The sequence below is a fragment of the Notothenia rossii genome (assembly GCF_949606895.1).
Source record: "Notothenia rossii genome assembly, chromosome: 3".
In the NCBI taxonomy this organism is placed as follows: domain Eukaryota; kingdom Metazoa; phylum Chordata; class Actinopteri; order Perciformes; family Nototheniidae; genus Notothenia; species Notothenia rossii.
Genome location: NC_136901.1, coordinates 11,463,422 through 11,477,155, shown reverse-complemented (window position 1 = coordinate 11,477,155; position 13,734 = coordinate 11,463,422). Strand labels below are relative to the sequence as shown.

At 44.6% G+C, this 13,734-nt stretch overlaps 1 protein-coding gene across 1 annotated transcript in view; it reads right to left on the bottom strand.

Moving 5' to 3' along the window:
- klf7a (Kruppel like factor 7a) overlaps positions 1–13,734 on the bottom strand; it is a 34,986-nt gene continuing 21,252 nt past the window's right edge. Inside the window, exons 3-4 of the mRNA XM_079667850.1 lie at positions 7,752–7,875; positions 1–3,788 (exon numbers count right to left, since the gene is read on the bottom strand). Coding sequence (XP_079523976.1) covers positions 3,737–3,788; positions 7,752–7,875 — 176 coding nt within the window. The 3' untranslated portion in view covers positions 1–3,736. The remainder of the gene's footprint in view (positions 3,789–7,751; positions 7,876–13,734) is intronic.

Below are 13,734 nucleotides of genomic sequence, written 5' to 3'. Positions count from 1 at the left end.
CTGCTTCTACCATTTATTACACGTAATTACATTCTTAAATAAAAACGATTCACCGAACAGTTCCTTGCATAGAGATATTACAATACCAATTTAAAAAAGGAATTATGAAACAAACCGGTAACAAAAATAAATCTTTCTCATTTTTCCATAATAAAGAACATTATCGTACCCATACATCATAATATACAAATGATAAATTTGAAACACTTTGTACAGCGAAGAAAGAAAAGGAGAAAGACAACGGAGGAAAAAGGTGGCGGAGAGGGCGGGGGAGGGAGGGAGGTGGGGGGGGAGGGGGGGGAGTTGGACAGAGGAGAGGAGTTGAAAGGGATCATATCTGAGAAAATGGAAGAGGGAGAAAGGGGGGCCGATGAGGGAATGCTGGTAGAAAAGGGGGGTGCGTTTGATTTGAAATTCAGACCTAGTGGAAACAGAGGTGGTGTCACACATTGTAATGTCCCCCCCCCCCAGCAGAGCAAAAGCTGCAGTATGGATCTCTGACTCCCACAAGGTGGCATGAAGAAACTGTGAAAAACACACAAGGAGAACGGAGTGTGTGTGTGTGTGTGTGTGTGTGTGTGTGTGTGTGTGTGTGTGTGTGTGTGTGTGTGTGTGTGTGTGTGTGATTTTGAATGTGCATGTATGTGTATGTCTGTTTAGGGGGTGTTTGCATGCATGTGTGTGAGCGTGTGTACATTTGTGCTAAAAAACAGCTACTATACAGACTTTGTGATCAGTGTTTTATCACCCGGGGGGGTCGTCGTGTGAAGTGTCGAGCGGACAGAAAACATCAGATATGCGAGTGATTTCTCCCCCAAAAATATTCAGAGTGCAAATACAAACAGACGAAGAACACACAGGCACGGCAGAATTGACAATCATTCATTAAGATGACACCGAACTCAACCGCTTCCTCTGACAACATGAAACAACCTTTCCGGAAAACACATTCACATTTTGAAATCCTTCAGTCTTTGACATTTGTTAAAATTGTTCAGTATTTTTTGAATATTCCCATGTCTCCGCTCCGGAAAATGAAACACATTCAGTGTTTCTGTGATTGGTACAGGACAAAAAAACACTTCAGATCTGCACATTCCCACACATTCGCAACAAGAGGGTGCCCCATTGAAATACTGAAACACACGAGTAGAGCTGCCATTGATGATACCATTTTAACCCATGAGTTAAACTGCTATTCTTCATTTAATCCATGAGTAGGAAAACCACAAACCTGCTCCGACTTTCCCATCTGAATTGGACATTTTTACATTTTCTACAAACGTTGCTACGATTTTTCGCTTATTCCAAGTGTGGATGGTAGCATTGAAAGCGTTGCAACCTGAATGGTTATTGAGAATTTTTGGTCTTTTTTGAAAATAAACCAGGAGAAAAAAACGTGGTTTCTATTGTGGTCCCTCCATGTTGTCTTTGCAAATAAACGCCTGCCACCGAGATGTTCAATATAAAAAGTGAGCCTGGTATATTTGCACGTTTAGACAGAAGGAGTTCAATATTTATGCGAAGCAGCACACAGCTTCTACTTCCAGAGCCGCGGACAGATCATGTGCAGATATGATTGAGCGGGGCTGCATTCATACCCGAAATTGAAATGCGCCGCTGGTATACAGAGTGAAATCAATTTACTGCTTCCCCTGCCAAAAAAAGCAGGCTGCTGTGTGCCTCACTTTGCCTCAAAGTATTACAAGTCTTGTAAAATAAAGAAATAAACACATTGACATAGTAGTTTCAAATCCTGTTCGTAGGAATCCTGACAATCTACTTTTTGTCCAAGCTGCCTGTTTGTTTTATGTGCGCTTGAGTTGAATCGATGCTCATTGAAAATGTATTTCTATCTGTGGATTAAAGATGGCAAGAGCAAAAAGCAAGATCTTTGTTCTGTTGGACAAGAATCAGATCACCAAGGACAAATGGCAATTCCAGTTCTCTCGGAGTGTATGCGTGTGTCGTGTGTGTGGGTTTCACTCCTCTGCACTTTCAAGAGCTGATGGGGCTGTTATCATGTGCTGACGGAGCAGATGTGTTCCTCCCCTAACCCGTTCCTGCCACCCACTTGAAATCCACACTCCCCGCTGGTCCAGAACGACCAGTAAAAAGCTAACAGCCATGACTAGCTAGTTGTTCCGAGGCCATTCAGTTCAACAGTGAAACTACAAACTCACATGTGTGTTTTCATGGGCCTAGCAACATGTACAGACTTACAACAGATACATTCAAATTGATTCGCTCCAAGAAGAGCCACCCAATTGATTGAATTTGTCCGACAAGTCCTTCCGTGTCCAGCAATCTGCGTTCAGACATGCATGTGAGGTCAGGAAGTCTGCAGGAATGTTCTTGGATATGCATAGGGCCCGATTAGGAGAGCTGTTGAATGCGGCTTTTAGGAGTTCTGAATGGGTGGTGTGAACAGGTCAAAATCCTCAACCCAGTGACTGTAGCTGCCAATCACTCTTAAAAGGCCAAAGAGATCATTTCAGGCATTACAGTAGACACTTTTTTGGCTGCCTCCTTTTACAATGTTTCCTTCAAAATGGTCTCTTTAATGTCAGTTTTCAACAAATAGGATAATCTTTTCTTCAGTGTAGCCTTCATTATACATGGTAATCTTGTACAGTGTGCTATTGCAGTCCACTAGCTGCTTCGACTTGTGCATGTGGCTTCCCGCACACGGACGGCATGTGGAAGCCAGCCAGCGCTTGGGGGGGGGGGGAATTTTTACAAAAAGTTTGTCAATTGTGCAACCGTTCCTGACAACAACTCGTAAGATCCTGGAGAGGGACAAATTGATGGATGGTCTATCCTCTCATGAGACGATCTGTTCCTGAAGACATTCTAGGAGATGAACAGTCTTTCCCAGAGTGGATCAGTTAGCCTCATCCAGTGTTAACCCTCAATGGATGATATCCGTGAAGCAAGCCAGTCCTCGGGATGACCTCCCTCTGTCTTAACAGCACCTAAGTGCAACAATCCAATCCTCAAATCCAATCAAACGCTCCGTTCAAACAAGTGCTCCGATGCCAAAGAACCAGAAGGATTTATACATGTATCCAGTTGGAAGATTGATAAAGTATCTATACTATATATCAGATGATAAACCCTTTGGTGATTTGTAAAGGCTGTGGCAGGTTTGAAGGAGAGAAATCCCGCTTGCTTACCCTGCGAGAAGATTCTGTTGAGCTACTGTCAGGAAATAACTGTTCTCAACTCAAGGTACTTTTGAAGAAAAAGGAAATCTCGAATATACAAAGAGCAGAAATCGCTGTACAACTGGTCCAGTTTGGCGTTGGTGAGCTCGCTGGGTGAACATTTTGGAAGCCGAGGGACGGTTGCGCCGGACGACAAAGAGCTGCCAACTGCAGGCACGCGGTCCACCATCCATCGAGACACACATGAGGGGTGGGACGGAGCGCCCTGTATCGTCCACGCCACAACACCGGGAGACATTTGTGAGGTTACGGAATGTCACCGTGGAATCATGGACCAACTAGTAGAGCACAGATTGACACTTGGGATATGTCCGGCTTCTGCGTTTCCGTAGCTGGCGTCCCTGTGCGGTGCTTTTCCATCCGGTCCAGAACGGCCAAATTTAGAGTTTTTCTCTCTCTCTTAAATCCATGGTGTTATTTCTCTGCAGATGAAGCTCCCTCTCCTTCTTCCACTCCGCCTCCATCCCCCTTCCCTTCTCTTCCACTCCCGCTGACCTCTCTCGGATTCCTCAGATGTGCCTCTTCATGTGTAGCGCCAAGTGATCCGACCGCGAGAAACACCTGCAAACCAAAAGAGAGGGGGGAAACAGAGAGCAGCTTGTTAGCTTGTTACCGACGCGGGGAAAAAGAAGTTTGTTTTGTCGATGGAGCTAAATGTTGCTGTTAGCTAGTGAGCGCCGAGCCACTAATGCACACGCAATTAGTATATGTGTAACTAATTCATAATCAGCATTTTCAGCGGCACTGCTAATGACTTCAGCTGTGCCATGAATAACTAGAGAGCCTGCAGATGGATCTGTTGAAACAGTGTTGAGGAGAGAAACTAAACATGTGCTCTAAGATGTTCACTAAATTAGATGAATAGAAGCCACTCATATGTTAAGGCATAGCAATAGTGTAACATGGAATTGCATTGGACATTTTATTAAAGTATACTTGATTATTTTTCAACCTGTTGCAACAAATTGACATAATAAATGCTCTGTCTCTTCCATGCAGGCTTACAAAAAGATGCTTCTATCACAGGATACATGCTAGAACAGTTTTTCTCCCACCTGCTCGCTGAACTAACTGCAGCTCCATTCCCCAGAAGAGCGATATTCAAAAGGCAAGTGTTGCTTTCTGTTAGGTAATTGGGAGCTGAATGTTCTGGTGATTAGTGTGTTTGGAAATATTGGAGATGGAGACTTGTTTTAGAGCCTATTAAAGTGGTTCTATTTAATAATGTTTGGGAGAAAAACAAGACACTACATGCAGCAATGCTGCTAATTTGACACATTTTTATTAATGTTCTCCTGGATTTTCAGATAGCACGCCAGGAAATGCTTTGGAACTGGATTGTGTCAGGTTGCCAAAACTGTCTGAAATTGGAAATGTGTTAATATTTCAAGCTAGCAATTTGGTAATGATACCTCAAATAATATAACATTTTTAATTAAGCATTTAAATAGAAGGCTTGGGAGTCGGATTCCTTTTCACATTCCTGCAACTGTTGATTTTTTTTTGTACTCCAGTTTCAGTTTCTCTCCACTGAGACAGGGGCAAGTGTATGAGATGTCTAGATGAATCAGTGTTTGGCCAAGAGGGGGAGTTACACTGTGATGAGCCACCAGTCATCTGTCTTACTGTCACACCTGCTAGTGTATATGAGTGTGTGCACGCTCACACACACACACACACACACACACACACACACACACACACACACACACACACACACACACACACACACACACACACACACACACACACACACACACACACACACACACACACACACACACACACACACACATGAGAGATGAATGAACGGCTCAGGAGACATGCAGGGTTTTTGTGTGTGAGTGTGTGTGTGTGTGTGTGTGTGTGTGTGTGTGTGTGTGTGTGTGTGTGTGTGTGTGTGTGTGTTGGTGGAGACAGATGGTAAAGTATGAGTCACGACTCGGGGGCACGACACCAGCTGGCACACCGTGGGTCTGTATCCTCCTCCTCCCCCGACTCACCCCCCGTGCTCAATCTTCCACCCCGTCTTCTCCCTGTCTCCCCTGTTTCCCCTCTTTCTTCATCTCAGCAGGGTGCACATGTGTGTGTGTGTGTGTGTGTGTGTGTGTGTGTGTGTGTGTGTGTGTGTGTGTGTGTGTGTGTGTGTGTGTGTGTGTGTGTGTGTGTGTGTGTGTGTGTGTGTGTGTGTGTGTGTGTGTTTGTGCGTGTGTGTGTGAGGGCTGGAGGGGTTGGCTGCATGTGACACATGACAGAGGTGGGCCCAAATTAGGGATGTGCCTGCAGGGGGGGGGGGGGGGGGGGGGCGCCTGTGTTAGGGGGGGGGGGTGGGGGGGTTGGGAGATAAGGGATGAGGAGGGAGGGATACTGTATTTACAGTCTGTCCAGCTGAGACCTGATTAAGTTGACACTGCCTCGCCCTCTGTTCACGGACACACACACACACACACACACACACACACACACACACACACACACACACACACACGCACGCACGCACGCACGCACACACACACAAACACACACACACACACACACACACACACACACACACACACACACACCGTATCACTTATAAAGAAATGTGACATTGGATCTTCGCTCATATTTCAGATTCATAAATAACTAAATCCTGTTTTATTCAACCGATACATTTGACTTAAAGTATTAGCAAAATTGTGTGTATGTGGCAGAAAATAATAGAAAAAAATAACAAATTAAGACAAAGAAATACGATAATAATTTGTATGTCTGAGGTGTTTGGGTTAGGAGGCATTTCACCCACATTTTTACCCCGGAGTCTCTTGCACATTGTTATACTACGATGGCTCCCACAGACAATATTGCTCAGAGACCCCAGAGGTGTCAGCGTGGGCCGGATCACAGACAGGAGGGTTGTAATTAAAAAAGGAGTAAAGATTTTTGTGTCTGAGTCAGGCTGATCTTCTCATAATGGCCACTGAATGTTTGATGATTTTGCCACCGGAGCTCGACAAATTAACATTTTGCTGTGGTTCATAATTAAATAGGAGCCAGGGCGACTGATTAAGATGCAAAGTCTCAGGCAAATTACAATCGGAAACACTCTTCAAAGTGACAAAGCCGAGCACCTTTTCACCCCGGTAAAGATTAAGGGAGGAAATGTGCTCGTTCTGTGACTGTGTAAACAAGACGTGGCATTAGACAGTTAGGGAGAGCCATACATTAAACCATCATCCCATAACATTTCCTGTTATAAGGCTATAAAATGCCTGGTAGGTTTAATGGTGCATATCCAACATACTGTAAGGGAGGGTTACAGCTTCCTTACATTTGACTCTTAAGTTCAATTTACGGCGCAAAAACACCATGCTTTTTTAAAATTAATTAACATAGTGGTTTAGGCGCCACAACTACGTGGTTAGGTCAAGGAAAAAAGTTGTGTTTTGGTTTAAAATAAGCACCGTAACCTAGATTACGTATTCTGGGAAACTTTGCTCAGTTAGGCTAGCTAAATAACCAAACCTTGGGACACAGGAAACAACTACCGTCTCCTAGGTGAAAGTCCTGTCCATCCATTCACTTATCCCAACTAACATAAGAGGACCTTGCCAGTCATACTACGTTAACGGGCTTCCTACTTAGCGTCCGTAATAACTACTTCTTCCTCAGTAACCATGTGAATAGATGATGACGCCATTCTGAACCTACTCGGGGTGTAGCAGGCACTTTCTAGGACGCTGATCACCGCTGATAAGGGCTCTTAAATGGTCTGATATCATCTTGATCTGGCGGATCAGACCAGGAATCATTCGGCTTACAGGATAGTCTCTCCAATCACTTTGCCAACCTTGGATTTGATTTACAGCAACACACACACATGTATGTTGGCTTATGGTAGCTTTGTTAATTCCCCAAATAAATGTCCAACACATAATTGCCTTTTCAAAGAAGGAATACCTAAATGTTTTATAAGCTGTGTTAATGGTTGATGATGGTCCATCGCAGTGATTTTCACGACCTGTTAACCCTAAATGAAAAGTCTGTCATAGTGGCTGATCTGTAAAGAATTAAAAAATGTTACTATGGTTCATTTCAAAGTGATATTAAATTAATATTCTATTCAGTGATGTGTTATAATGGGTTCTACAGCCATTTTACACCTCGGTCCCAGTGTGAAAGCAGCCTCCAAATCAAGGCCATGTAGCATCATGTGAGTAGGTGCACTATTAATATGCTGCACAGGGCCTAATGTGGGGATAGAGCAGAATAAGCAACCTCCCCATTGAAACACGGAGCAGGTTGTGTTTTGCGTATGTTGCTGAGGAGCACACATTAGTAATCCTGCCAGCACACTTTTAAACTGGGTCAGTACCAAACACATTTGGGTGTGTTATCGGTATCTTGTAGCAGTGCTCTGCTAAACCAAACTGAACACAATGGGAGCCCGCTGTGCGAGTGGAAGTACTTCAAAATAAGCATTGGGAAAATGGAAGACAAACATACAAGGGAGAGGAAAAGAGGAAGAGGTGTGTTTTGACAGACCTGTCACAGTGGTTGCACTTAAAAGGCTTGGCGCCGGTGTGTTTGCGGTAGTGCCTCGTCAGCTCGTCGCTCCGGGCGAATCGCCACTCGCAGCCCTCCCACGAGCACTTGTACGGCTTCTCACCTGGGGGATGAAAAAACACGCATAAGCACCTGTTTCATCGCCGCTCCACCAATCACACGCCTGTTTGTCTACTGTGGTCACCTCCAAATATGCCTCCAACGTGATATATTTCCAGATTTCAAGTCTACGTGCAGAGATTCTATTTAAAACATATTTTAGGGTTTGTATTCTGCTTCACTGATATCACTTTAACTTTTTCCCCTTTTTTCAGAGGCTGGAAAGAGAGCCGTTTAAAAAGGAGATGGAGAAGCTCCCACTGGTCTTCAATCTTGCTGAACACGCAGAAGAGGAAGAGGCTAGAGACAAGTGGGGCGAGAGAAGAAGTGGAGAGAGGGAGAGGATGAAGGAGGAGGGGGGGGATTAGAGGCAAGGTGGGTGAGAGGAGGTGAGATTGAGAAGGAGTCGAAGAGAAGTGCTGCAGAAGTGGATTAAGGCAGAAGAGGCTGCAGATAGAGGGAGGAGGTGGAGGGAGAGAGGGGGGGGGGTTGATAATTAGGCCAGTCACACAGCGTAATGGCAAGGAAGACACAATCCAGCCAGCTGCGTCCAAAAGATGTCACCTGGATCAGTCACATGCCATCTGGACCAAACACACTGACACACTGACCAGATTCGCTTGAGCTGCCTCGGCACAAAAAACCAAGACTTAATTTGTTGAATGCGATTATCAAAAAGGGATCAATGGATCCAAGATTGAGAGACAGTGTTTGTTTGGTGTCATTATCTGCACCAGCTGTTCAGGAAAGTCACCGGTCTGTTCATAAGGCAGGAGGTACAAAATCAATGCTGTACACTGTATGCCTTTGTTCCAATTAAAGGTACATTTCTGGTGTGCTGTACTAAATTGCCGAACTATGACCCACTCACGCACTTTGTGTCAGAGTCAGTGAGCGGGCTATTAACAGGAATCATGTACAGTTAGATGGTGAGAAACAGAGGTGCATAGGTCACAGCTGTGTTGAGGTGATAAAGTGTGAAAGGGATGGCCTCCATTAGCAATTATGAAATGCCAAGAAATACCTCCAATGAATACAGATTGAAACGCTTAATCAATTGTGATTCATGTTTACACTCTTCCCTCTTAACTACATCATGTTATGTCAATTTGAAAGTAAAACAAAAACCATTGTTGGCACTAAACTAATTTGTTGTGCTGAATTTAAGCACTTCTTGGTTTAGAGACCCAGGAATTAGCCCTATCCAATTAGCCATGTCCCCATTGTGGCCACCTCCATACTGCCTCACTTCCCAGAAACACCCGGAGCAGCAGGTCTGGGCCATCCCACTCCGGCCAATGAAATTCCCGCGAGGCAGGGATGCCTGAATGTGTTGCCTGGCAACGGGAGCGAGGGGGGCTGGGAGCATGCGTGTGTGTGTGTGTGTGTGTGTGTGAGAGAAGAGGGTGGGGGGGGGGGGAGTGCTGAAACATGAGGAGGCAGTAGTCAGTGCAGCTGGCTGGATCTGGCAACGGCACGCCGCCATGCCACCGGCCAATTACCGAGCACGCTGGCAGAGCACGGAGGCAGTTGCCTAGCGACGACAACCGTGGAGCTGTACAGGGCAAGATGGGGGAGGGAGGAGCGGGGGGTGAAAGTGATGGTGGTGGTGGTAGTAGTGGTGGAGGTGCAGGAGGAGGAGAGGGAAGTGGGAGGGGGGGGGGGCACTAAGAGACCAGAGCCTGCAGCAGTACATAACCACTCAGCTACCGACTCCTCCAACGATACGCTGCCCACGTTGCCTAGCAACAGACCCCCCCCCCCTCTCTTCCTCCTCCTCCTCATCGCTCCTTTCCCTTAAGATGCCCTCGTACAAACAGGCAGGTGTTCTCAAACTCACATTTACACACTCTTTAAAAAAGAAATGTTACACAGAGTTTGATTGGCAGTTTAAAATGCCAATCAGTATGCTAATCCACTGGATTAGCCCCAACTCTGCAACATAATCTGATTATGCTCTGTTACTTTTGGATTACTTTGCCAGTAAAACATACGATGTAGATTATGGAGCTAAGGGGATTATGTCTCCTCATTTAAAGCATCAGGATTGTGGTCGGATGCCGTTGTTAAAAAGCTTTGTTTATTATTTAATAAAATCCCAATCATCTCATTCAAAGCAGAAATCCTTTTTCCTTTCAGAGTTTGTTTTCTAAAGTAATCAAATAGGCAATATTTGTCTTCCGTAATCTGATAACTGGGTGTTTCCTGAGTCACTGTAATCCCATTATGTGTAATCTGTTACTTCCGAATGCTCTCACACACACACGCACACACACTCTCAGTCCAGCCTCTCAGGTGCCAGTGTTGAAGTTAATTGCATTCCCTCCATTAGCCGGAGCTGTAGCAGGGCAGCGGGGCCTCAGAGGTCATTAGAGGGGGGTCTCGGAGAACACTTTACAGGCTCCTGCCCACAACTACCACCGCAGGGCTGGAGATGAGAGGGGGGGGCGGGGGGGAGGTAGACTAGAGAAAAAGGTAAGATAACAGACGGATGGGTGGATGGAGAAATGTTGGAGCGGGGTATGTAAAACTAAAAGATGAATTTGTTAACATCCATGAAGACATATTTCGACCAATGGATGTCATGATGTGAATTAGACCAATAATTAAGTAGCCTATGAAAAAAAGACAGAATCTTTATAAATGTGGGTTGAATTTTTTGTATTAAACAGGCAAAAGGTACATTTGTTGGATAATTATTTATGTAGAAACATCATGCATTCTGGACCTGAAGTATAAAGACACCTGGACATCATATTGCAGTAAGATATAGAGCTAATGATTTGTGTTATTGACAATGAATCAGTTTCTTAAAAATAGTCTTTAAATTCCGGTACTGCGAGCCCAAAACCCACAAATAAAGCACTTCAATATGATATAAAACAGAGAGGAAATGCAAAAAACGTCATGTTCTTCCATTGTTGGATGAAAGTTTGTTTGCTAAAAACAAATTTGGCCATTCTCATTAGTCCATCCATTTTCTTTAGTCAAATCCTCAAATGGCTGGCCTGGGTCCAAAAAAAGAGAAGCAGAAAGTGGCAAAAGAGCGAAGCAACAACATAAGAGTGGGAGGCAGAAGCGTACGCAGAGACAGACATGCTCCGAGAAGACTGATACACAGAGTGCGGAAGATTAGAAAGAGCCAAAGAGGGAACAGAGGGAGAGAACAGTTTTACTTGTTCCCTCACTCTACCCAAAATCTAATTGTACCATTCCTTATCTGCCATAAGCCTATTCACAAAAAGCTCTACAGGGCACTGTCATTTCAACTCAGCCCGTCTAATTCCAGATTAAATCGTAGCCTTTTCTCCGTGGGTAATTTATGGAAATAACAACTAAGAAAAAGAGGATTTGAGTAATGACATCTTTAAACTTGTCAGGATAATGGCTCAGAGAATGGGGGAGCCTGTGGCACCGCTGTCTTTCTGCTGAAGAGGGTCGCGCTACTGTACCTCCGCCATTCCTGTCTTCATCTACTCTTTGTTTCACTCACTATCTCCTCTTCTTCTGCCTTTCGTGTTTTTCTTTGTGACATCTCGTGTCGACATTTCCCCCCCCCTTTATCATTCCACTTTCCTGGTGTGAATAACAAGACAGATGTTGCTTTTATCCAAAGCACCTGAAAGATACGCTTGGGGGGAGGGGTTCCTCTGGAAACTGAGCCCTTTTATGGTACCATATGAAACAGTGTGTGTCATTAAATCGCAATCATATATGTTTTTGAACAATTCACATAGAGAATGAAAAAGGCTTACAGTAAAGGTGATATTTTGATCCAAAAGGATATTCTTCACTTGTTATTTTTCAGATTGGCCATTGTATTTAAAGTGCAGTAGTTTATTAGTTTATCATTCAGAGAAATGGTTCATATTATAAATGTACATTGGGGAATGGAATAGTTTAAATACATTTACTTCATGTTTCCAGTATGAACACAACCACTCTTTTCGTAGTAGGAAACAATAGGAGTCACAACCTCCAGCAACAAAAGAAAAGCAAACCAAATGGAAATAAGAAAAGACACCACCACTCTGACATGGTTGGTGTGATCCACGTCATGTCCTGCCCCCTGCACGCTCCCCCCAGGCGCCAAAACCAAGTGAGAACGCGCTTGACACGGACCATCTCCTGTTGTGTGCCAAATCTGTGAAAGGGAAACTCAACTCAACAGCTTAAAGATGACATATTAAGCCATTAAAGGTATAATTTGTAGGTCGTGCCTCTACTGTGACGTGTCTCCATGCTTTAATGTTCAAAAAGCTCTTTCTTTTTTTCATACTGCCTTTGCTGCGGCACCTCTTTTCACCCTCTGTCTGAAACCAGGGCCCAGTCTGCGCTGATTGGTTAGCTGGCCGAATCTGTTGTGATCTGTAAACCGCGCCGAGATGTCCCTCCTCTTAGCCAATCTCTTACAGTGGTGTTGCTATGTTACAGAAGTAAACAAAGGAGTCCAATTTGAGGACTTATCGGATTATTGAGATGTCAGAATAAATGATTATCTTGTTTCATCCCTTCTCCCTTGGCTTGTATTGACATTGGTAGCGCACAGCATCAGCGGGCTGGTCTCCCGGGGTTTGCCCAGTTGGCATGGAGTTTCAGCACCACCGGGGAAATCAATGATCGCGTGTCTGTGCCCTTTGTTCCAGTCGGGCTCACGCCTAAACCTGTGGTGTGCATCACCGCGGGTGGGATCACACATACAGCGTGTTTGCTTGATTCTCAACATATAGTTGTTGACAAGTTGGCTCGGAGCCAGAGCTTGGAAACTAGTCATGTGTGTGTGTGTGTGGCTTCTGAATTGGACAGCCTTGGTGATCCGTCAACCATTAAGTGTAGGGATTTACATGGAGGGTGGCGAGGACATTTAATTAGAGTCCTTGTAACTTCATTTAGCCTGATGGACGCTCTTTGCTGTACCTCCAAACACATGAAGAAAAAGCTATATATTAGCAAAGACTGCAGGCCACCAAGCATTTCATTTGTTTCTCCAGGCTTGAGCGATTGGCTATCGTTCAGGTGTCATATTCAAAGAGGTAGGTACCACAGTCGGAGGAAGTATTCAGATGCTTTACTTAAGTAATAATACCACACTGTAAAACTGCTTTGTTAACAGTAAAAGTTAGAATCAGGTAGTTCTCTTTGGTGTATGGTGGGGCAAACATAAACACAGTGTCAGGAAAAAAGTTGTAAGAAAAGATGATTATATAAAGTACACTAAAGTACAATACTTGAGTAAATGTACTTCTTATCTCCAACAGATTTGGATCTTCTAACCTTTCCACACAAATCGCTCTAGAGTTCAAACAAACCCTCCCCATGTGTGAGGTGTGATGAAACCCAATGGCGGCTGAACCCTAACCCTGCTAATTAATATTGCAAACACAGGCACAGCTATTCCTGTTTTCCCTTCCCCTTTAATTGTTGGAATAAGCACACAGATGGCACCCCTGGTGACCCGCCTCCTACGACACCATTATATCCAACCTCAGATGGAGAACCACTGACCTAGACTTACAGTACAGAACGCACAGAGGACGGGAGCGCCTGAAATAAACCGGGGAAATGGAAGCCTATCCAGGTCAATCCATCCATCACTGCGCAGTTACTCAGACAGAGGACAGCTCCTCGACAGGGGTCTGAGTGGTTTGGGATTGAGATGGAAGAGCGAAGGAGTTATAGCTACTGAACCCTCCCCCCTTCCGTCTCCAGAAGAACCTTGACAGGAAGGACCCGTCCTGGTTTTAGGTAGAAACAGCGGGATAAGAAATGTGGGTTTTCTTAAATCATCACATTTTTATCGTACATGGTGATATTTTCATAGGGCAACAAGGGGACTCAGCCTTAAGCCTTCGCTGTGATTACT